Source organism: Bombina bombina, chromosome 1 (genome assembly GCF_027579735.1).
Source record: "Bombina bombina isolate aBomBom1 chromosome 1, aBomBom1.pri, whole genome shotgun sequence".
In the NCBI taxonomy this organism is placed as follows: Eukaryota; Metazoa; Chordata; class Amphibia; order Anura; family Bombinatoridae; genus Bombina; species Bombina bombina.
In genome coordinates this window covers 870,797,982-870,824,308 of record NC_069499.1, presented here as the reverse complement: position 1 = coordinate 870,824,308, position 26,327 = coordinate 870,797,982, and the positions used below count along the sequence as shown (strand labels likewise).

At 39.9% G+C, this 26,327-nt stretch overlaps 1 protein-coding gene across 1 annotated transcript in view; it reads right to left on the bottom strand.

Moving 5' to 3' along the window:
- NFATC3 (nuclear factor of activated T cells 3) overlaps positions 1-26,327 on the bottom strand; it is a 455,835-nt gene that overhangs the window by 22,635 nt on the left and 406,873 nt on the right. The window contains 1 exon segment of the mRNA XM_053715690.1: positions 17,058-17,230. Coding sequence (XP_053571665.1) covers positions 17,058-17,230 — 173 coding nt within the window.

The following is a 26,327-nucleotide window of genomic DNA, read 5'->3' as shown; positions in this document are numbered from 1 at the left end:
AGGCAGCCTGGCTAATACCGCTGACAGGGTATTATCCATGATTGCTGCCATGTCCTGCAAAGTAATCGCTATGGGCGTCTTTGATGTACTTGGCGCCATTTTAGCGTGAGTCCCTTGAGCGGGAGTCAAAGGGTCCGAGACGTGGGAAGAGTTAGTCGGCATAACTTCCCCCTCGTCAGAATCCTCTGGTGATAATTCTTTTAAAGATAACAGCTGATCTTTATTGTTTAAAGTGAAATCAATACATTTAGTACACATTCTCCTATGGGGTTCCACCATGGCTTTTAAACATAATGAACAAGGAGTTTCCTCTATGTCAGACATGTTTATACAGACTAGCAATGAGACTAGCAAGCTTGGAAAACACTTTAAATCAAGTTAACAAGCAATATAAAAAAAAACGTTACTGTGCCTTTAAGAGAAACAAATTTTGCCAAAATTTGAAACAACAGTGAAAAAAGGCAGTTAAACTAACGAAATTTTTACAGTGTATGTAACAAGTTAGCAGAGCATTGCACCAACTTGCAAATAGATGATTAACCCCTTAATACAAAAAACAGATTAACAAAATGAAAAATATGTTTTTTAAACAGTCATAACAACTGCCACAGCTCCTACTTTTGAAGCCTTTTGAGCCCTTCAGAGATGTCCTATAGCATGCAGGGGACTGCTGAGGGAAGCTGAATGTCACAGTTTGTAATTTTAACTGCACCAACTGTAACTTTTATACTATAACAGTGGAAAGCCTCAGGAAACTGTTTCTAGGCAAAAATAAAGCCAGCCATGGGGAAAAAACTAGGCCCCAATAAGTGTTATCACCAAAGCATATATAAAAATGATTAAACATGCCAGCAAACGTTTTATATTGCACATTAATCAGAGTATATACCTCTGATAGCAAGCCTGATACTAGTCGCTATTAAATCACTGTATTTAGGCTTTAACTTACATTAATCCGGTATCAGCAGCATTTTCTAGCAAATTCCATCCCTAGAAAAACTTAACTGCACATACCTTATTGCAGGATACCCTGCACGCCATTCTCCCTCTGAAGTTACCTCACTCCTCAGACATATGTGAGAACGGCAGTGGATCTTAGTTACTTCTGCTAAGATCATAGAAAAACGCAGGCAGATTCTTCTTCTAAATGCTGCCTGAGATAAAATAGTACACTCCGGTACTATTTAAAAACAATAAACTTTTGATTGAAGAAAAAACTAACTATATTTTACCACTTTCCTCTAACTACCTCCAGCTATGTTGAGAGCTTGCAAGAGAATGACTGGATATGGCAGTTAGGGGAGGAGCTATATAGCAGCTCTGCTGTGGGTGATCCTCTTGCAACTTCCTGTTGGGAAGGAGAATATCCCACAAGTAATGGATGATCCGTGGACTGGATACACCTAACAAGAGAAATAACATTCTCCTGGAAAGATTGTGGCTAATCAACATGCATATTGGCAAACTCCAGTCGGGCTTTTTTGTGTTTTTCTCTTAAAATGCAAGGGTGCCAAAACTTTAAAATGCAAGGGTACCAAAACTTTAAGCCACGCCTGTACATATGAAACCTTTAAAATAGGGAATGAGCCTTTCTGAGAAACCTTTTTTTCTCCTTTATAGTAATATGTGAAGTCATAAATCAAAAGTGAAGTTCTATTACTTTTTGAGATAAAGAATGGTGGATATCATATACTTGGCCAATTTTTAGTTAGCATTTTCGTGAAAAAGTAGAAGGGTGCCAATACTTTCAGACACGTCTGTACATGACCCTGGTGAATTTTTCTCCCTAAGGTTATAGGGCAACAAGACAAAATCCCTTGCTGACCATCCTATAGATATTTAGCTAGATTTCCCCAACAAGATCCATACAAGCTAAAATGTAGACCTTGGCTAACTGTAAGATGCTTTGTCCAGAGAGTCCAAGAATAGTTTAGTATTTTGTTTAAAAGGGACCAGAAACACAGAATTATTTTTTTTTCACGATTCAGAAAGACCATACAATTTTAAACATTTTTCTAATTTACTTCTATTATCAAATTTGCTACATTATCTTTGTATCCTTTGTTGAATAAGCACAATGCACTACTGGGCGCTAGCTGAACAAACTAGGTTAGCCAATGACAAGAGTCATATGTGCAGCCACCAATCAGCAGTTAGCGCCCAGTAGTGCATTGCTGCCCCTCAGCATACCTGAGTATGCTTTACAACAAAAGACACCAAAAGAATGAAGCAAATTAGATAATAGAAATAAACTGGAAAGTTGTTTAAAATGCAATGCTCTGTCTAAATATTGGGGGGGGGGGGGGGGAGAAACAGTTTGACTATTTTGGCCTGGTATGTTCTTTTGGAAGGGAACCAATCAAGCAAGTTTATTAATTAGGTTACCTACCAAAGAAACAGAATAGTATACCTATCTGCAATAAACCATCACATACCTCTGTATATACTGATGCTGCCAATTTTACTACCTAAATAAGAAAGGGTATACGGACTATAACTTCCATCCAAGATCACATAAGAAAACAATATTATAAGAGTGAAGGCTGAAATCAACAAATGTTGATATGTTGTGCATTTAAAAGGACATTCAACTATACTTGCAAATGTAATTTAAATCACTCCTTGCACTTGATAACATATGAAAAGCTCTTAATTATTTTATAAAGCTTCAAACATTTTATTAAAAACTACCTGTCAGTTGTCTTTTAACTTAATGGAACAGTCCATTAAATGGAAAGAGAAATGAGCACCTCAATCCTAATTGCAAAGACGCTCCCTCACGAGTCATACTGAGATGGCGCACATCATCAGTTTCACTCCTCTCCAAAGACAGCAGTGTAAACAGTGAATATGCTATTTTCATAGCGTTTCACTGTTTCACACTCCCCTGTTCCCTGACAAGCTCAGGTCTCCCTCTGTCAGTCGAGGGGCAGGTGGTTGGCTTTAGTAAAGCAGAACTGCTCATTACTTATTTGAATTAATAAAATGAAAGTTTAATGTAGATGTCCCTTTGAAGGGAAAGTAAAAACCTTGAGATTTTTATATAAAGTATTTAGTTTGCAATCTATTTTATTTAATCATCGTTCCCCTTTTTCATGAAACATAGCTCTGACAATTGAGCAATTTCTAATTCTCAGAAAATGTAAAGCACCCTACTGACTTCTCAAGGCTCACTCTGTTATATATCTGTCCCGAATTACTTTAACTGATAACATCTGCAAACCAGGGTACTTTATACTAACTTTATGACCATGGCAATAAAATTGCAGTAAGAAAAATGCTAATATGTTTTAAAAAAACATTAAGACTTGGATGATCTGTTATTCTTTAGCAACATAACAGAAATATCTTGCAAATACAGTAGAAGTTATTTACTGTTCCTGTAAATCAACTTTACAGTATACTTCAATTAATTTACTTTGCCCCAATTTCATGTTAAAGGGACACTGAACCCAAAATTTTTCTTTCATGATTCAGATAGAGCATGCAATTTTAAGCAACTTATAATTTACTCCCATTAATTTTTCTTCATTCTCTTGCTATCTTTATTTGAAAAGCAAGAATGTGGAAGCCAGCCCATTTTTGTTTCACAACCTTGGTTGTGCTTGTTGTTTGGTGGCTAAATGCACCTACCAATAAACAAGTGCTGTCCAGGGTCTGAATCAAAAATTGTCTGGCTCCGTAGATAAGATGCCTTCTTTTTTAAATAAAGATAGAAAGAGAACGAACAAAAATTGATAATAGGAGTAAATTAGAAAGTTGCATAAAACTGCATGCTCTATCGGAATCATGAAAGAAAAAAAATTGGGTTTAGTGTCCCTTTAACGACCACCTCGTACCCTGTACAACGTTGGTCGTTATGCCCTTAACCCTTTGGCTGCTAATATTTTTTTTTATTATTATTACTGTATTTTTTAAAACATTTTTTTTTTTAACTTTTTTTTTTTTTTTTTTTTTTTTTTTTTTTACAGACCCACAAGACTTACACTGTTGGAAAGGTTAGGCGATTGACTTTCCAACAATGGGTCTTGGGGGTCTGTAGCTGCTTAGATGCCTGAGATACAGGCTTCTAAGCAGCATGCCCCCTCCTCCTATACTTAACATTGTTAAGTATAAATAAAGTTGCACAGTGACGTCATCACGTAATTGCGCGTGACGTCACCGTGCATCACGTGAAACCCCCGGCGATGCCTGTCACTCTACAGGCACGATCGCCGGGGTAGGAGCAGTAAGGAGCCCCCAGATCTCCCTAAAAATGGGAGAGTGCTCATAAGCACCAGAGTGAGAAACTCTGTGACGGCTCAGAGCCGTCATTAGCACTCAAAGGGTTAAAGGGACATAAAAGTCAATTTTTTTCTTTCATGATTTAGATAGAACATAACATTTTTAAACAACTTTCTAATTTACTTCTATTATCAAATTTTCTTAGTTTTCTTGTTATCCTTAATGGAAAAGCAGAAATGTAAGCTCAAGAGTGTGCACGTGGCTGCAGCACTATATAGCAGGGGTGCTAGATGGCAACACTATTTCCTGTCGTGTAGTGCTTAAGGCATGTGCACGCTACCTACCTAGGTATCTCTTAACAAAGAATAACATGAGAATGAAAAAACAATTGATAATAGAAGTAAATTGGAAACTTTTTTTAAATGGTATCCTCTATCTGATTCATGAAATCATTTTTTGGGGTTTAATGTCCCTTTAAGGACCAGTGACGTACCCTGTTACATTGGTGGTGCTGATCGTTGGTGGGTGGGAGCCATAGCAAGGAGGCGGGTGGGCGGCCCATCGCCGTTGCTGCATCCTGATCCTGAGGGGCAAGGGAAAGGGAGTGGGAAAATGTTTTGAAAAAGGGATCCGGGAGGGGGTAGGGTATGGGGGGAGAGCTACACTACAGAAAATAGGGGGATTCTATTTTTTAATTAAAAAAAGGGCAAATTTGATAGGAAAATGGGTACTGCCAGCTGCCAGTACATAAGATGGATGCCAATAGGTTGAGGGGGGAGGCTTAGAGAGCTGTTTGGGGGGGAGATCAGGGAGATTGGGGCTAAGGGGGGATCCTACAAGGCAGAATTTTTATTTATTTATTTTAAATTAAAAAATAAAAATAGCCTTTTATTTTAGTACTGGCAGACTTTCTGCCAATACTTAAGATGGCAGACAATTGTGGGGTGGGGGGAGGGAAGAGAACTGTTTGGGAGGGATCAGGGGGTGGGATATGTCAGGTGGGAGGCTGATCTCTACACAAAAGCTAAAATTAACCCTACAAGCTCCCTAATTAACCCCTTCACTGCTGGGCATAATACACGTGTGGTGCGCAGAGGCATTTAGCGGCCTTCTAATTAACAAAAAGCAACACCACAGCCATATATGTCTATTTCTGAACAAAGGGGATCCCAGAGAAGCACTTACAACCATTTGTGCCATAATTGCACAAGCTGTTTGTAAATAATTTCAGTGAGAAACCTAAAGTTTGTGGAAAAAGTTTGCGAAAAAGTGAATGATTTTTTTTTATTTGATTGCATTTGGCTGTGAAATGGTGGCATGAAATATACCAAAATGGGCCTAGATCAATACTTTGGGTTGTCTACTACACTACAGCTAAAATTAACCCTACAAGCTACCTAATTAACCCCTTCACTGCTGGGCATAATGCAAGTGTGGTGCGCAGCGGCATTTAGCGGCCTTCTATTTATCAAAAAGCAACGCCAAAGCCATATATGTCTGCTATTTCTGAACAAAGGGGATTCCAGAGAAACAATTGCAACCATTTCTTTTACAAGATATGACAAGTCCACGGATTTCATCCTTACTTATGGGATTACGCCTCCTGGTCAGCACCATAGCAGAGCTGTATATATAGCTGCTCCCTTCCCTCCCACCCCAGTCATTCTCTTTGCCTGTGTTAGTGATAGGAAGAGGTAAAGTGATGTGTTAGTTTAGATTCTTCAATCAAGAAGTTTTTTTTATTTTAAAATGGTGCCAGTGAGTACTATTTTTCTCAGGGAGAAATCGTCAATCACTTATTTCATAAGAGGAGTGGAGACATCTTATTTTTCTGCCCTGATGTTGATGATCTTAGCAAACATTATCTAAGATCCTGCTGGTTTCCACAGAGCAGTTGAAGGTAGTGTGAAGAAATATCTTCAGTGTGGAGAACCGTGTCATGATGCTACAAGCAGCATTGAGGTATGTTCAGTCATTTGTTTCTGGGGAGACTTGATGCATCAGACCAGGCTGACATTATTCCCCATCTGGGAAGGGGTAATCAGTATGCACTATATGTATGGAGTTGGTGTACCTGGAATTCCCTTTTATAGTGATAACTTATCAGTATTATAGACAAAGGAAGATTCAGGAGTCCCAGTTGTAGTACACAGTAGGTCTTAGATTATGGCAACTAGCCGAAACTAGTAGGACCAGCTGTTTCTCTGTTACTTTGCTGGTGTCACTACTCATTTTTATTGTTTTTTCACAAATAAAGTTTGTTGGATTTCTTTTATAACTGGAACTCCTGAATCTTCCTTTGTCTATATTACTTACGGGCTACAAGGAGTCCGCTTCTTATCTGGAGCCCTTACAGCCTCTACACTTTCTATGGCAAGCTGTTGGTTCACCTGTTTCCCCTAGGAAAGCTGAAGAAACGGCACTAAGCTTTTGGGAGACACACACGCTGCAAGCCCCTGCATAGGCACGCCCCCGGTGTGACGTCACACGCCGGTCTTGCATACCAAAGGCAACGCTGCACAAGGAGGCTCGTCTAGTGAGTAATTCCACACCGGAGCTGCGGTTCACCGGGACGACGGAGCCTGTATCCTGCAGACGATGGGATCCTTTGATGCAAGGTAAAAGAGAAAGCTTAAAGTTCAAATAACAAAGAACATTTATTCTGCCTAACAGCACTTACGGGGTGAGTTTGAAAGTTGTCTCCTTATTCATTTGACCCTGTTGGGAGCTTTGGAACTGTTTGGATTTACAGATTCATTTGGTGCACGTATAATGTGCTTTCCTGGGGGTTTAACAGCTATTTTGGACGTATGACTGTCCAGCCACGAATGTGTATACATTATTTCATTAGGATACAAGTTATTATACCTATGGGAAATCTGCTGTTTTCTATTTAACTTATCAGTATGTTTTACTTATGTGTATTCAGTGTGGGCTGACGCTGGGAGATGCGGTTTACTGCCTAAGGGCTATCGTTGTGATTTTTCTATAGCTGGCATGTGAGAGTACAGTTTTTAATAAATCGCGCTTATTATCAAGTGTATATATAGAGGGGCACATGGCTTTAATGTTTTTATGTTGGGAATCCGACATGTTTTTTCTTCCCATGCGGGTCTTGGGTCAGCTCAAGTTACGCCCACGGGACCTAATTTTGCACGCTCAGACGCGCAGTTCTCATCCGGATCGGCAGTAGGTCCTGGGCTCCGGTGAGGCCTAAGTTGTCTTTGTATACGGAGGAAGAGACTTAGGAGCGCTTCTTATACAGAATCTGTGTGATCTAGGGGTAGGTAGGCGCCGCAGCAGGGCTGTGGCGAGGTGCAGGGGCCTGGAGTTATAAAAATTGATAAAACTTTATAAAACTGATAAAATTGATATTTAATATTACCAAGCAAGTGGTGCAATATTATTAAGCTAATCTGGGCACATAAGGGCATTGTTTATTGTCGCAGAGGTTGTTTTGACTTATAACAGAAAAATTTTGCGCTTTTATTATTTAAAGGCGCAGTACGCTTTTTAGTTCAAAGTTTTTTGAGTGTATGTTTTGACTTCAGAGTCCAATATATCAAGTATAAAACAACTATTATTGCTAGTCTGTTTAACATGTCTGAACTTGATTAAAATACTTGTTCTATGTGTTTAGATGCCATTGTGGAATCCCCTCTTACTTTTTGTCCCTCATGTATTGAAAGGGCCTTACAATGTAAAGAGCAGATTTTCTTTAAGGAAAGTGTGTCTAAGGATGCTTCTCTGTCTGATGAGAATCAGGGTATGCCGCTACTTTCTCCCCAAGCGTCACAACCTTTAACACCCACCCAAGCGACGCCGGGTTCATCAACCTCGTCTACTTCATTTGCTCTGCAGGATATGGCTGCAGTTATGTCATCTACCCTTACAGAGGTGTTATCTAAGTTGCCAGTGTTACAGGGCAAACGCAGCAGGACAGAAGTCAATTTGAATACTGCGACCTCTGATGCTTTGTTGGCTATTTCCGATGTACCCTCACAGGGATCTGAATTGAGGGTCAGAGAACTTCTGTCTGAGGGGGAACTTTCCGATTCGGGAAGTGTGTTACCTCAGACGGACTCGGACGTCATGTACTTTAGATTTAAGCTTGAACACCTCTGCCTGTTACTTGGGGAGGTTTTAGCGACTCTGGATGACTGTGACTCTATTGTGGTACCACCAGAGAAATTGTGTAAGATGGACAAATACTTAGAGGTGCCTGCTTACTCTGATGTTTTTCCGGTTCCTAAGAGAATCTCGGAAATTATTACGCGGGAATGGGAAAGACCGGGTATCCCGTTCTCCCCTTCTCCTAATTTTAAGAAAATGTATCCCATATCCGACACTGTTCTGGACTCTTGGCAAACAGTCCCTAAGGTGGAGGGAGCTATATCTACCCTGGCTAAGCGTACAACTATTCCTATTTAGGACAGTTGTGCTTTCAAAGACCCTATGGATAAGAAATTAGAGGGTCTTCTAAAAAAGTTATTTATTCATCAGGGTTTCCTTTTACAACCGACGGCTTGCATTGTACCAGTTACCACTGCGGCAGCCATCTGGTTTGATGCCTTAGAAGAGTCTCTTAAGACTGAGACTCCTTTAGAGGAAATTTTGGATAGAATTAAGGCTCTTAAGCTGGCTAATTATTTTATTACGGATGCCGCCTTTCAGATTGCCAAATTGGCGGCTAAGAATGCCGGATTTGCGATTTTAGCGCGTAGAGCATTATGGTTAAAATCTTGGTCTGCTGATGTGTCATCTAAGTCAAAGCTTTTGGCTATTCCTTTCAGAGGGAAAACCCTGTTCGGGCCCGACTTGAAAGAAATAATTTCTGACATTACAGGAGGTAAGGGTCATCTCCTGCCTAAGGATAAAGCATCTAAACTGAGGGGTAAACAAAATAATTTTCGTTCCTTTCAGAATTTCAAAGGAATCCCCGCTTCTTCTTCCGCTAAACAGGAAGGAAATTTTGCTCAAGCCAAGTCCTTCTGGAGTCCCAACCAGGCTTGGAACAAGGGTAAACAACCCAAGAAGCCCACTGCTGCTCCCAAGACAGCATGAAGGGGCGACCCCCGATCCGGGACCGGATCTAGTAGGGGGCAGACGTTCTCTCTTTACCCAGGCTTGGATAAGAGACGTTCAGGACCCCTGGACACTGGAAATCGTGTCCCAAGGGTATCAACTGGAATTCAAAAATTATCTCCCAAGGGGGAGTTTTCTTCTTTCACTATTGTCTGTAGACCAGATAAAAAGAGAGGCGTTCTTACATTGTGTAAAAGACCTCTCTGCTATGGGAGTAATCCATCCCGTTCCAATACTGGAACAGGGGCAGGGGTTTTACCCAAATCTTTTCGTGGTTCCCAAAAAAAGAGGGAACGTTCAGACCCATTTTCGATCTCAAGAGTCTAAACAAGTTTCTCAGAGTCCCATCCTTCAAGATGGAGACTATTCGAACAATTCTTCCATTGATCCAGGAGGGTCAATATATGACTACCGTGGACTTAAAGGATGCATATCTTCATATCCCTATCCACATGGATCATCATCAGTTCCTAAGGTTTGCCTTCCTGGACAAACATTTTCAGTTCGTGGCTCTTCCCTTCGGGTTGGCCACAGCACCCAGGATCTTCACGAAAGTTCTAGGGTTCCTTCTGGCAGTTCTCAGACCGCAGGGTATTGCAGTGGCGCCTTATCTAGACGATATTCTGATCCAGGCATCGTCTTACCATCTGACAAAATCTCATATAGACATGGTTCTGTCCTTTCTGAGGACTCACGGGTGGAAGGTGAATCTAGAAAAGAGTTAATTAATTCCACAGACCAGGGTTCCCTTCTTGGGAACTCTAATAGATTCCATATCCATGAAAATGTTCTTGAAAGAGGTCAGAAAGTTAAAGATTCTGAATACATGCCGAGCATTTCAGTCCAGTCCTCGGCCATCAGTGGCTCAGTGCATGGAGGTAATTGGATTGATGGTGGCGGCAATGGACATCATTCCGTTTGCTCGTTTTCATCTGAGACCGCTACAACTGAGAATGCTCAGGCAGTGGAATGGAGATTATGCAAATTTGTCTCCTCAGATAGATCTGGATCAGGAGACAAGAGACTCTATTCTTTGGTGGTTGTTGCCGGATCATCTGTCCCAAGGGACGTGCTTCCGCAGACCCTCATGGGTGATAGTGACAACGGACGCCAGTCTACTAGGTTGGGGTGCAGTCTGGAATTCCCTGAAGGCTCAGGGTGTGTGGACTCAGTCGGAGTCTCTACTTCCAATCAATATTCTGGAATTGAGAGCAATATTCAATGCGCTTCAGGCTTGGCCTCAGTTGGCTTCGGCCAAATTCATCCGTTTTCAGTTGGACAACATCACGACTGTGGCTTACATCAATCATCAGGGAGAAACAAGGAGTTCCTAAGCGATGACAGAAGTATCCAAGATAATTCGATGGGCGGAGGCTCACTCTTGTTATCTGTCAGCAATCTACATTCCAGGAGTGGACAACTGGGAAGCGGACTTTTTAAGCAGACGTTTCATCCGGGGGAGTGGGAACTCCATCCGGAGGTCTTTGCCACTCTGATTCTCAGATGGGGCAGACAGGAATTGGATCTGATGGCGTCGCGTCAGAATGCCAAGCTCCCAAGATACGGATCCAGGTCAAGGGATCATCAGGCCGAACTGATAGATGCCTTGGCAGTGCCTTGGTCATTCAAACTAGCTTATGTGTTTCCACCGTTTGCGCTCCTTCCCCGGGTGATTGCACGGATCAAACAGGAGAGAGCTTTGGTAATTCTAATCGCGCCTGTGTGGCCTCGCAGGACTTGGTATGCCGATCTGGTGGACATGTCCTCTCTGCCGCCGTGGAAGCTTCCATTGAGGCAGGACCTTCTCATTCAGGGACCCTTCCAACATCCGAATCTAGTTTCCCTGCAGCTGACTGCTTGAATATTGAACGCTTGATTTTATCTAAGCGGGGTTCTCTGATTCGGTCATTGATACTTTGATTCAGGCATGTAAGCCTGTCACTAGAAAGATCTACCATAAGATATTGTGTAAATATCTTTATTGGTGTGAATCCAAGGGCTACTCATGGAGTAGAGTTAGGATTCCCAGGATTTTATCTTTTCTCCAAGAAGGATTGGAGAAGGGGTTATCAGCAAGTTCCTTAAAGGGACAAATTTCTGCCTTATCGATTTTACTACACAAGCGTTTGGCAGATGTTCCAGACGTTCAGTCTTTTTGTCAGGCTCTGACCAGAATCAAGCCTGTGTTTAGACCAATTGCTCCACCCTGGAGTTTGAATTTAGTTCTTAATGTTCCTCAAGGGGTTCCGTTTGAACCCATGCATTCCTAAGGTTGTTTCTACTAAGAATATTAATCAGGAAATTGTTGTTCCTTCATTGTGTCCTAATCCTTCTTCTAAGAAGGAGCGTTTGTTGCATAACTTGGACGTGGTCCGTGCCCTGAAGTTTTACTTACAGGCGACTAAAGATTTTCGTCAATCATCTTCTTTATTTATTGTTTTTTTCCGGAAAGCGCAGGGATCAGAAAGCTACGGCTACCTCTCTTTCTTTTTGGCTGAAGAGTATCATCCGTCTGGCATATGAGACTGCTGGATAGCAGCCTCCTGAAAGAATTTATGGCTCATTCCACTAGGGCTGTGGCTTACTCATGGGCATTTAAAAATGATGCTTCTGTTGAACAGATTTGCAAGGCTGCAACTTGGTCGTCTCTTCACACTTTTTCCAAATTTTACACTTTTGCTTCATCTGAGGCTGGTTTTGGGAGAAAGGTTCTTCAAGCAGTGGTGCCTTCCATTTAGGTTCCTATCTTCCTATCCCTCCCTTTCACCCGTGTCCATTAGCTTTGGTATTGTATCCCATAAGTAAGGATGAAATCCGTGGACTTGTCATATCTTGTAAAAGAAAAGGAAATTTATGCTTATCTGATAAATTTATTTCTTTTACGATATGACGAGTCCACGGTACAACCTGTCATTTCTAAGACAGGTATTTACTTATATTTTTTGTTACACTTCAGTCACCTCTGCACCTTTGTCTTTTCCTTTCTCTTCCTAAATTCGGTCGAATGGCTGGGTGGGAGGGAAGGGAGGAGCTATATATACAGCTCTGCTGTGGTGCTCTTTGCCCCTTCCTGCTGACCAGGAGGCGTAATCCCATAAGTAAGGATGAAATCGTGGACTCGTCATATCGTAAAAGAAATAAATTTATCAGGTAAGCATAAATTTCCTTTTTGTGCCATAATTGAACAAGCTGTTTGTAAATAATTTCAGTGAAAAACCTAAAGTTTGTGAAAAAGTGACCGATTTTTTTTATTTGATTGCATTTGGCGGTGAAATGGTGGCATGAAATATACCAAAATGGGCCTAGATCAAAACTTTGGGTTGTCTACTAAAACAAAATATCTACATGTGAAGGGTTATTCAGGGATTCCTGACAGATATGTGTAACAATGTAACTATCGCTAATTTTGCGGGGGAAATGCTTTGGAAATAGCAAAGTACTACTTGTACTTATTGCCCTATAACTTGCAAAAAAGCAAAGAACATGTAAACATTGGATATTTCTAAACTAACAGATTTTGGGGGTCAAAGTTAGAAAAAGTGTTTGTTTTTCTTTACATTTTTTCATCATATTTTATATATTGTTTATAATAAATTATAAGATATGATGAAAATAATGGTATCTTTAGAAAGTCCATTTAATGGCGAAAAAAACGGTATATAATATGTGTGGGTACAGTAAATGAGTAAGAGGAAAAAACACAAACATTGCAGAAATGTAAATATACCCCTGGTCCTTAAGGGAAGGAATTTGAAAATGGCCTTGTCCTTAAGGGGTTAATTCAGCTCTAATTCTAATCCTCATAGCTTGATATGCACACTGCAGACTTATCAAACCTAACCCTGCTAGATTTCTTTCCCTAACAGAGAAAAAACAACAAAAAAATACAAAGCAAAACTATTCACGTTATACTAACATAATGACTATGGCTCGCCTTGTTGTCTGCAAACTCAAGCCTGGATTGGCTATTGGAAATAAGGCAAGAGGTGAGTAAAGATCGGATTTTAAAGAACAGTTACATAAAAAAAAAAAAAAAGGTTGATAATTTGTTTTAAAAGCGTTTAGACTTGGCCGATATGTTATTCTATAAATGATTAAGGAATGTCTTCTACAATGACAAAAGACCAATCAAGCTGCAACTCGATGTCTATACAGTATATAAATATACTACATTAAATACAGAAAGATTTCACAGCATAAGCAATGAATCAATCATCAATAAAAAGGTAATGTGCTAACGGACGTTTGCCCACAACATTATGTGCATTAAGGAACATGACTAATTGATCATTACCTGGCTGTACATTAGATACATTCTGTGCATATACAAATTTAATGTGCCTATATTGTTGAATTCTTGTTAAATGCATTTTAAACTATAATTGAAGATTCAGTAAGGTCTAGAAATATGGACTGAGATAAAAATGTGAAATTAAAGTAATGTGTATAGAAGAAAGGAACAATCCTCTGAATTTTTTATTAATTTGAAGCAGAGTGGCATGAATTTCAGATACTGTGTTTTGAAGATATAAAACCTCTATCAATAGTACATCTACAATTAAGCTTTAGTTACAATACAATTCTATTTTTATCTATAGTTTACTTCAATCGTCTATTCAGCAAGAAACTAGGATTAACCTTTACTTTAAAAAAGTAAAAATACCAATAATATAAAAAACATAGAATCAAAGGGGAAAAAATAATCAAATAAAATGTATCAAGTACAATAAGTTTGTGACTGCTATTTTAATATTTTTCAGTGCAATTCCATGAACAGAGTGGATAAAAGTGCCTGACGATGTACAACACCAGAACACAGTTTAAGGGGCAAATAAGTGATCCATTTATATCAATACATAATTATCATGTTAGCCAGTAAAAAATTGCTTATATCATCAGCTTGCAATGTTCTTGCCAATGAAAAGTACGTATAGTAACATTTTATTCTCACCTCTGAGCAACTAAGTAACTCATGAACAAACTTCTGGTTGCCCCCTCCAAAAAGGTAGATATCAATAAATATTTTATTTATATAATTAATAATCATCAATCACCATCAACAATAAACAAGGAGGGGAGATATATATATATATATATATATATATATATATATATATATATATATATATATATATATATATATATATATATATATATATATATATATATATATATTTAATCCAGATAGGTGTGCACTCACTCATACCATAGTCCCAACTACCAGAGTGCAGATGATTCAAAGCTAGTCCAGAAGATAGCACCGCATACACTGGGTTTAGTATAAAACGTAGCATTTATTCCAAAAGGTTAAAATAAGACCATGACCTTTCAGAGTCAATCAGGCCACTTTATCAAATAGATAAGCATCATAGACAAACAAGAAAGGAAATTTCTCTTTTTTCTTTTGTTTGTTTATGATGCTTATCCATTTGATAAAGGGGTCTGATTGACCCTGAAATGTCATGGTCTTATTTTAACCTGATAAACGCTACGTTTTACACTAAACAAAATGAGTGCAGTTGTATCTTTTGGAATCTCTCTCTCTCTCTCTCTCTATATATATATATATATATATACAAAACACGGAAGGGAACTGCACTCTCATACTGGACCGGGTACACATCCCATGACCCTGCAACATGCTCAGCCCTGGGTGCCACTGGCACTCACAGGAAGCTGTGCTGCTCCCAGAGTCACAGGCGGTTAACCCCAGTCAGGTCTGGGTGCAAGAACCATAAGGAAAATTACAAAACAAATTAATACAACACACAGAGAAAACCCAGCACTCACTTACAAGCTCTAAGCTAAGATTTAAAAGCAAAAATGGAAAGGTTAGTTACCGCATCTGGCCAAATGGGACAAGCCCAGGTACCTCGTCAAGGTCCTTTCCAATACCTGGGACCCTAAAACAGCCACACAATGCAAGCTTTCAAATCCAAACAAACTGGGAACAAGGGAAGGGTGCACAGGAATATGTAATCACCCTAGACATATACAAAACACGGAAGGGAACTGCACTCTCATACTGGACCGGGTACACATCCAATGACCCTGCAACATGCTCAGCCCTGGGTGCCACTGGCACTCACAGGAAGCTGTGCTGCTCCCAGAGTCACAGGCAGTTAACCCCAGTCAGGTCTCTCTCTCTCTCTCTATATATATCTCTCTCTCTCTATCTCTCTCTCTCTCTCTCTATATATATATATATATATATATATATATATATATATATATATATATAAACAAAGATCAGCACACACCAACAATAACCATCTACTCGGTGCACTGCCGTAAAACACTCACAGAAAATAACCTGAGGATCAGGATCCGGTGTATAACCCAAACGATCTCCAAATAATAGCAGGCACACGAAGATTGAATTCAACACATTTAATGTGTCACAAGTATAAATCACATAACGTTTCAACCCCACACAAGGGTCTTGGTCACATGTAAAAACACACCACCTGTGTTTTTACATGTGACCAAGACCCTTGTGTGTGGGGTCGAAATGTTGTGACACATTAAAGGTGTTGAATTTAATCTTTGTGTGCCTGCTATTACTTGGAGATCGTGTGGGATATACACCGGATCCTGATCCTCAGCATTATGAAGTAGCCAGGTGGTATTATGAAGTAGCCGGGTGGGGGCAGTGTAATAATTTCTAATATATAATTTTCTGCTATCCAAACCACAAATTAATTGCATAATTTAACATAAATGTATTTAACCCTTTGAGTGCTGACGGCTCTGAGCCATCACAGAGTTTCCCACTCTGGTGCTAATGACGGCTCAGAGCCGTCGCTAGCACTCTCTCACCTTGAGGGAGATCTGGGGGCTCCCATCTGCTCCTACCCCGGGGATCGTGCCTGTAGAGTGACAGGCATCGCCGTGGGCTTCCCGGTTTGCGTGGTGACGTCACGCGCAATAACGTGATGATGTCACAGCGCAACTTTATTTATACTTAACAATGTTAAGTATAGGAGCAGGGGGCATGCTACAGACCCCCAAGACCCACCATTGGAAAGGTAATCGTCTGACCTTTCCAACAGTGTAAGTCTTGGGGGTCTAGGAAAAAGAAAAAGAAAAGTTAAAAAAATTATGTTTAAAAAATAGAAAAATCTTAGCACCCAGGTGGGAAAGTGCTTAGCACTCAAAGGGTTAATGATAATTTGTGTAATAAAAAATTTGTACTTTTACGTGACAGTCTAGTCAAAATTAAACTTTCATGATTCAGGTAGAGTATTTAATTTTAAACAACTTTTAAATGTACTTTTATTATCAAATTTGCTTTGTTCTCTTGGTATTCTTTGTTGAAATCTAAACCTAGGTTATGCTAATTTCTAAGCCCCCTGAAGGCTGCCTCTTATCTCAGGGAATTTGACAGGTTTTCACAGCTAGACAGCGCTAGTTCATGTTTGCCATATAGATAACATTGTGCTCACTCCCGTGGTGTTATTTATGAGTCAACACTGATTGGCTAAAATGCAAATCTGTCAAAAGAACTGAAATAAGGGGGCAGTCTGCAGAGGCTTAGATACAAGGTAATCACAGAGGTAAAAAGTATATTAATATAACCGTGTTGGTTATGCAAAACTGGGGAATGGGTAATAAAGGGATTATCTATATTTTTAAACAATAACAATTCTAGAGTACACTGTCCTTTTAATAATGGCTATAATCAGCTGGGTGGTTCACCTGCTAAAAAGGTCCTGGCATAGATACTGGATTAGTCACAAAATACTCACAACATTCAATAGGGATGGAAGCCGTTTGTAGAGACAGAACCTTGCCATTGGGTTGGGGTATGTGCACTCGGAACACAAGGCGCACACGAGTATTCTTCCTACCGATATCAGTCTCTCCCTTGCGCAACTCTATATCAGAATTTCGCAGTTTTAGAATCCCAGCACAGTCAATGCTGCAAACACAAATATAACAAAAAGTTCAAAACACACAGATACTAGTGAAAAAAAAAATGTTTTATTATACTATATATTAAACAAAAAAACTTTGGTAGGTGAGATTATTTTGCTATGTTCAAAGATTGCAGGCCAATATAAAATGAATCACTGGTTTTCTTTGTTCCTGCAGTCTCCTGTCATTTTATTCATATTATACTATTATTATTTTTTTTTATACATCCATTCACACATATACACAGAATAAATTATTTCATGATGGCGAAGAGTCCATGAACCATCCTACGTGGGATTTAAATCCAAGGAGGCGGCAAAACACCCAACATAACAGGTTTTAAACCCTCCCACTTTCCCATGATTTCTTAGTCATACATATGGCCAAGAGAAAGGAGAATTTAGAAAAGTTGGGAAGATAAAGCCGTGTAAGTGAAGTGCAAACTGGTACTGCCATCAACTGTGCAGAAAAAACAAGGACAGGTGTTGTGGACTTTTGCCATCATAAAAGAAGTTAATTTATAAAGTAAGCATACATTTTGTTTTCTTTCATAAGATGGTGAGTGTCCATGAGCCATCACATGTGGGATCCTATACCCAAGCTGTGAAGTCCACAAGACCACCATGAAAAAGTGAGGGATAACAGTTAACACTAGTGGGAGCTGCTGCTAATTGGTGCTTGCACACATTTGTCTCTTGTGATTGGCTAACTAGATGTGTTCAGCTAGCTGCCAGTAGTGCAAAGCTGTTCCTTCAGTAATGGATAACAAGAGAATGAAGCAAATTTGATAATAGAATTAAATTGGAAAGTTGTTTAAAATTGTATCTTCTATCTGAATCATAAAATAAAATTTTGGGGTTTACTATCCCTTTAAGGCAGGAAAAAGCACTACACAGGCATGATGGCCTGCCAAACTTTCCTACAAAAGGCAACCTCACAAGAGGCAAATGTGTAAAAATTGTAAAATTTGGTAAAAGTATGAAAAGAGGACCAAGAAGCTGACTTACACATTTGTTCAATGAAATGCCTTATTCCTGAAAGCCCAATAGTTGGCAACTACTGAGCAGTAATTTGTTCTAGGGGAGATTTCCCCACTACCAAGTATGCTTTACAAATTTAAGCTTTAAGCCAATCAGCTAAGGTAATTGCCATAGCCCTCTGTACATTGTGGGGACCAAAGAAATTATTAAACAAAGAAGAATTTCTAGATTGTTTTGTGGCCTGAAGATAAAATATCAAGGCCCTGGCCAGATCCAAGTTGCAAAGCAATCTCTCTTTAGTATTTTCGGGAGCTGGACAAAGAGATGGTATAATATAATTTCCTGATTAATGTTATCCGAAGATATCACTTGGAAGGAAAGAAAAATCAGGTAAGGGGAATCTCAGGATAGTGCAGAGAGTTCTGGCACTCTTCTGGCTGAGAAAATGGCCAAGAGAAAAAAAACTTCTAAGAGAACAGTTGAATTTCAAGAAAATGCATAGGTTCAAAAGAATGAGATTGTAGAACTCCAAAACCAGGTCTGATAACTGGTCTTATCCTGACCTCAGCTTGAACAAAGTTGGAGAAAAGCACACGCCTTGTGTAGCTTGAGTCTACGTTGATCCGTGAGAAACTGTCTCAACTGAAAAACTTTTAAAGTATGTTTCTTTGCCATCTGGAGCGAGGTAGCTTGGACAAGAATGCCATCTAGGTAAGAAGCTACTGCATTTCCCTGAGCTCTCACTACAGATAAAAAAGCTCTGAGAAGCTTTGTGAAGATTTTTGGTGCCGCTACAAGACCAAAAATGAAGTGCCACAATTTGATAGCGTCTGTTTAAGAAGGAAAAATTGAGGAATATAGTATGATCCTTGTAAAAATGATAGGTATCTAAAAGTCTATGGTAGACATCAATTTATCCTCCTGCACTAAAGGAAACATAGTGTGAATTATCTCTATTTTGAAAATTGGAACATTAAGAAGTTTGTTCACAGTTTTTAGTTCAAAAATGGGCACAACAAAGTCACTTCTTTCTTTTGAACAAAAAAAAAGGTTGGATTAGGAACCATTATTCTGTTTCTCTAACAGGACTGGAGTAATTACTCCCATAGCTTCTAGGTTTGATACACATGCCGAGAAAGCTCTGGCCTTTAAAAAGTCCTTGGGAATATGAGACAGGAGCAATCTTCCTAGAGTAGAGGCAGAACGAAAGCCAATGTGGTACAACTGGGAAATTATATTCAGTACCTAAGGTTCTGCACCCCTCCCCCAAGAACTTCATTTGGTTCTGGGGCCACAGCTTCATGCAGATTTGGAGGCGAGTGTAAGCTTTTTGGCTTGTTTGGACTTAGACCAACAGGAACCAGGCTTCTATGTGGACTTGCGGGGAGGGGGGGGGGGGTGCCATTTGAGACACTAATGAGGAGGATCTTTCTGTCTGGCAATAACAAAAGGAGTGAAAAAGTCCAGCAGACTTAACCCTGCCCTTAGCTTTTTTTGCCCTGTGGCTCCTTTACCTAGTCCAGGTCCAAACACAATCTTTTCCTGGAATGGAAGGGAAAGAAGTATGCTTTTTTGATAAAATATCACCAGAACATGAAGACTTGAGCCATAAAGCTCTTCTAGTTAAAACAGTTATAGCAGCCCTTTTCGCATTAATGCAAGTCATTTCCACAGCTGCAACACAAATTAAATTGTTCGCAGTCTTGACCAACCTCAAGTGATCCTGAATTTTTTCAAGGGAAGCTCTTTTGGAAATAAGGTCAGAAATGATGTCACACCAGACTGCGGTAGCAGCAGAAACGCATACTGCACTAACACATATAGCCTGACAGCTGGAAGAATCATCTGTGAAGTCTTTAAAGCTTTCTGTTGATTGAATCCTTGAAAGAAGCAATGTCCTCTAAAAGAATGGTAGTCCACTTAGCCAGAGCAAGATATCGCCAACCAGTTTTGGAATAGTATCCCATACCTTCAATTTTTCAGGAAGAAAAGAGAAGATGTTCAGCTGAGCTGTCCTGGGTAAAACCCTGGTGGGTAGTAAATCCCTGATGATTCTGCTGCAAATGCAACACTGAATACCTTTATCCAGCATTAGAAAGACTCAGTGCATAAGTGGTATAACTGAGTAAGGGCACACACTAACACATCCTTAAATAGTAAATATTGTTGTTAAGAGTTTAAATTGTCAGTAGAGTACCCTTCCAGGGAGTCATAATGTCTTGAAAGGTGAGCTGCACCAGTTTGCTTCATATTATATAATATATAGTAAGAACAGGCAATTATATACAGGTAGATAGCAGCAAAGATAAACAGTATTGGAGGTACAGAAAGGGTTAACCCCTTAAAGGGAACACATCATAAGTGGCTCAATGAAAAACTGTCCCTAGAAGGGAATTAGAACAATTGGACACTGTCTCATTGAAACAGAAAATGTGTTTTAAAAAATGACAGTTTAATATACCAAGGGTTAAATATATACAATAGTTTGGCAAAGCTCTTGAAATAAAGGGTACTCACCTCTCCAGAGTAAAAATTAGCTATTGTGCAAAAAATGAACCCATGAGGTTTGCAGAGCACTTTTAGGCCAAAAAATTGCTCCAAAAGGGCAAAATAGCCTCCTAAATTATACTAGATATGTCTATACGTACACTTATATAGACTAAACCCCAAACTCAATATCTGAGGATATCTTAATTAGTAACTTTAGAATCGTGTGAATATAGATTAGTCTTAAATACATGCAGAACAGTTTAAATATTGAATATCAATGCAAGGCCTGACTATATTATATCTACAAAATTTAAAATAAAATGCATGATCATGTATAATGCATATTAGTTTAAGTATTGGATATATAAATTAAAATGCAGATATTTTGCTTGATGCGTTTATTATTTTAAATATAAATATATTTTAAAAATAGATATTTATGTTATAAAGGACAGTTGCATTATAAATTATAGCATTACATAACTGCTTGCCTGTTATGCAATAATACAATTGTAATATTTGTTATCTTTTGTAACAAATATATATTTATGTTTACAATAAAAATACATAATACATAATACATTTATATACAATAGTTAAAAGAATAAGCATCATACATAAGTAGAGCTGCAAAAACAAATCAATATAATCGATAATAATCGATTATGAAAATAGTTGTCAACTAATCTCATTATCGATTAGTTGATTTGCACACAGCAACAGCTGCTTCACTCCAATGAACTCATGCCCATGGTATTGTGTTTAATGGTTTTGTCCTTAGCCTAAAGGACATCTACAGACTTTTACTTCTCACTTTTTCAGGACAGTACAAGTTTCTTTTTAAGTTTGCAATTACTCCTGGCTTATGTGCAACCAGAAATAATAGGAGTCATCATTTGGATTGTTTATATTAAATCAGGTCATTTGGGACTATGCTTTGCATGATATACAGTATATTGTTGAGCTTATTATTTACACCTAGCCCTAGATTGATGGGAGTTATTTGAAATGATGTGCACTATTATCTGTTTGCACAATTATTAGCTGATTGCTTGCTATTGCTGATTATATGTACTGTATAGATACATGTTTAAGGTTTTGTCCTGTTATTGAAATATAGTCACAAGCACTTTTTTTTAATAAACTGTGATTTGTACAAGATTCAACTATAAGTATTTATTTGTTATTTTAAGAGCGGACTAGATATTTTTTCCTTATAGCTGGTTATTTACTATTGCATATAGAATTTTAAGATATTTTTATGTTAGAATTAAGTCCAGGCTTACTTTATTGAGAGGCCCCTTGCCAAGGAGAAAAAGACTTTGCATTGGTGGAGAGTTAACAAAGATAAATATCCCACCTTGGTGATATTGGCAAAACCCTACGTATGCCTCTTAAGCAACTCAACACCATCTAAGCAGCTCTTCTCCGCTGCAGGCTAAATAGCTGCAAAAAGCGAGCCAGCCTCAGCCAGGAGCATTTGGTCATGTTGACATTTTTGCATTTCAATGCAAAGTTTCTGAAAGAACCAATAACAGAATGTTATAAACAGGGACAGTCTACCTCTTTCTAGTTCTACCTCTTTTAAAAAAAAATTGTGGATATTTTGCTTAATTATAAAAATGTGCTATGCTGCTTAAAAATTGGAAAAAGAGTTGTGTTAATGTAAAGTTTTAGTCTGAAGTTTTATATTTGTACCACTCAGTGTGTGGATTTTATTTTAAATACAGGGAGAAAAAAACAGAATTTATGCTTACCTGATAAATTTCTTTCTCTTGTGATGTATCGAGTCCACGGATTCATCCATACTTGTGGGGATATTCTCCTTCCCTACAGGAAGTGGCAAAGAGAGCACCCACAGCAGAGCTGTCTATATAGCTCCTCCCTTAGCTCTGCCTCCCCAGTCATTCAACCGAAGGCTAGGAAGAAAAAGGAGAAACTATAGAGTGCAGTGGTGACTGAAGTTTTTTAATTAAAAATATACTACCTGTCTTAAACAGACAGGGCGGGCCGTGGACTCGATACATCACAAGAGAAAGAAATTTATCAGGTAAGCATAAATTCTGTTTTCTCTTGTAAGATGTATCGAGTCCACGGATTCATCCATACTTGTGGGATACCAATACCAAAGCTTTAGGACACTGATGAAGGGAGGGACAAGACAGGTACCTTAAATGGAAGGCACCACTGCTTGTAGAACCTTTCTCCCAAAAATATCCTCCGAAGAATCAAAAGTATCGAATTTGTAAAATTTGGAAAAAGTATGAAGCGAAGACCAAGTCGCCGCCTTACAAATCTGCTCAACAGAAGCCTCATTTTTAAAAGCCCATGTGGAAGCCACTGCTCTAGTAGAATGAGCAGTAATTCTTTCAGGAGGCTGCTGGCCAGCAGTCTCATAAGCCAAACGGATGATGCTTTTCAGCCAAAAAGAAAGAGAGGTAGCCGTAGCCTTTTGACCTCTCCTTTTACCAGAATAAACAACAAACAATGAAGATGTTTGACGGTAATCTTTAGTTGCTTGTAAGTAGAACTTTAAAGCACGAACCACATCAAGATTGTGCAACAGACGTTCCTTCTTTGATGAAGGATTAGGACACAGAGAAGGAACAACAATCTCCTGATTGATATTCCTATTAGAAACAACCTTAGAAAGAAACCCAGGTTTGGTACGCAAAACCACCTTATCTGCATGGAAAACAAGGTAAGATGAATCATACTGTAAAGCAGATAACTCAGAAACTCTTCGAGCCGAAGAGATAGCTACTAAAAACAAAACTTTCCAAGATAGAAGCTTAATATCTATGGAATGCATAGGTTCAAATGGAACCCCTTGAAGAACATTAAGAACCAAGTTTAGGCTCCATGGCGGAGCAACAGGTTTAAATACAGGCTTGATCCTGACCAAGGCCTGACTAAACGCTTGAACGTCTGGGACATCTGCCAGACGCTTGTGTAAAAGAAAAGACAAAGCAGATATTTGTCCTTTTAAGGAACTAGCTGATAATCCCTTCTCCAATCCTTCTTGGAGAAAGGACAAAATTCTAGGAATCCTAATCTTACTCCATGAGTAACCCTTGGATTCACACCAACAAAGATATTTGCGCCAAATCTTATGATAGATTTTCCTGGTGACAGGCTTTCTAGCCTGAATCAGGGTATCAATGACCGACAGAGAAACCACGCTTTGATAGAATCAGGCGTTCAATCTCCAAGCAGTCAGACGCAGAGAAATTAGATTTGGATGCTTGAATGGACCTTGGATTAGAAGGTCCTGCCTCATTGGCAGAGTCCACGGTGGAACAGATGACATGTCCACCAGTTCTGCATACCAAGTCCTGCGTGGCCCTGCAGGCGCTATCAGAATCACTGAAGCTCTCTCTTGCTTGATTCTGGCAACCAGACGTGGGAGGAGAGGAAACGGTGGAAATACATAAGCCAGATTGAAGGACCAGGGCACTGCTAGAGCATCTATCAGTACCGCCTGGGGATCCCGGGACCTGGACCCGTAACAAGGAAGTTTGGCGTTCTGTCGGGACGCCATCAGATCCAATTCTGGTGTGCCCCATAGCTGAGTCAGCTGGGCAAATACCTCAGGATGGAGCTCCCACTCACCCGAATGAAAAGTCTGAAGACTTAGGAAATCCGCCTCCCAGTTCTCTACCCCTGGGATATGGATTGCTGAGAGATGGCAAGTGATCCTCCGCCCATCGGATTATTTTGGTTACCTCCATCATCGCTAGAGAACTCTGTGTTCCTCCTTGATGATTGATATAGGCTACAGTCGTGATGTTGTCCGACTGAAATCTGATGAATTTGGCCGCAGCTAGCTGAGGCCACGCCTGAAGCGCATTGAATATCGCTCTCAGTTCTAGAATGTTTATCGGGAGGAGAGTTTCCTCCCGAGACCATAAGCCCTGTGCTTTCAGGGACTTTCAGACTGCACCCCAGCCTAGCAGGCTGGCATCTGTCATTACTATGAGCCACTCTGGCCTGCGGAAACACATTCCCTGAGACAGGTGGTCCTGAGACAACCACCAGAGAAGAGAATTTATGGTCTCTTGGACCAGATGCAGTTGAGGAGATAAATCCGCATAATCCCCATTCCACTGTTCGAGCATGCATAGTTGCAGTGGTCTGAGGTGTAGGCGAGCATAAGGAACTATGTCCATTGCCGCTACCATGAGTCCGATTACCTTCATACACTGAGCCACTGATGGGCGAGGAATGGAATGAAGAGCTCGGCAAGTGATTAAAAGTTTTGATTTTTTGACCTTCGTCAGAAATATTTTCATTTCTACCGAGTCTATCAGAGTCCCTAGGAAGGAAACTCTTGTGAGAGGGACGAGAGAACTCTTTTTTATGTTCACCTTCCACCCGTGAGATCTCAGAAAAGCCAATACGATGTCCGTGTGAGACTTGGCTAGCTGGAAAGTCGACGCCTGAATTAAGATGTCATCTAGATAAGGCGCCACTGCTATACCCCGCAGTCTTAGAACCGCCAAAAGGGAACCTAGCACCTTTGTGAAAATTCTGGGAGCCGTGGCCAACCCGAAAGGAAGGGCCACAAACTGGTAATGCCTGTCCAAAAAGGCGAATCTGAGGAATTGATGATGATCTCTGTGAATAGGGATGTGTAGATACGCATCCTTTAAATCCACGGTAGTCATATATTGACCCTCCTAGATCAGAGGAAGAACAGTCCGAATAGTCTCCATCTTGAAACATGGTACTCTGAGGAATTTGTTTAGAATTTTGAGATCCAAGATCGGTCTGAAAGTTCCCTCTTTTTTGGGAACCACAAACAGGTTCGAGTAAAAACCTAGCCCTTGTTCCGCTCTTGGAACTGGGCGGATCACTCCCATGGTATGTAGGTCTTCTACACAGCGTAAGAACGCCTCCTTCTTTGTCTGGTTTGCAGACAATTGAGAAATGTGAAATCTCCCCCTTGGGGGGAGTCTTTGAAGTCCAGAAGATATCCTTGGGACACAATTTCTAAAGCCCAGGAATCGTGAACATCTCTTGCCCAAGCCTGAGCGAAGAGAAAGAGTCTGCTCACTACTAGATCCGGTCCCAGATCGGGGGCTACCCCTTCATGTTGTCTTAGAGGCAGCAGCAGGCTTTTTGGTCTGTTTACCTTTGTTCCAAGCCTGGTTAGGTCTCCAGACTGACTTGGATTGGACAGAATTCCCCTCTTGCTTTGCTGCAGGGGAAGCTGAAGCGGGACCACCCTTGAAGTTCCGAAAGGAACGAAAATTATTTTGTTTAGTCCTCATCTTATTTGTTTTATCCTGAGGGAGGGCATGGCCTTTCCCTCCAGTGATGTCTGAAATAATTTCTTTCAGCGCAGGCCCGAATAGGGTCTTTCCTTTGAAAGGGATGTTCAACAATTTAGATTTTGATGACACATCAGCAGACCAGGACTTAAGCCATAACGGCCTGCGTGCTAAAATGGCAAAACCTGAATTCTTTGCCGCTAATTTAGCCATTTGGAAAGGGGCATCTGTAATGAAAGAATTAGCCAACTTAAGGGCCTTAATTCTACCCATAATATCCTCTAATGGAGTCTCCACCTGGAGAGCATCTTCTAGAGCCTCAAACCAGAAAGCAGCTGCAGTAGTTACAGGAACAATG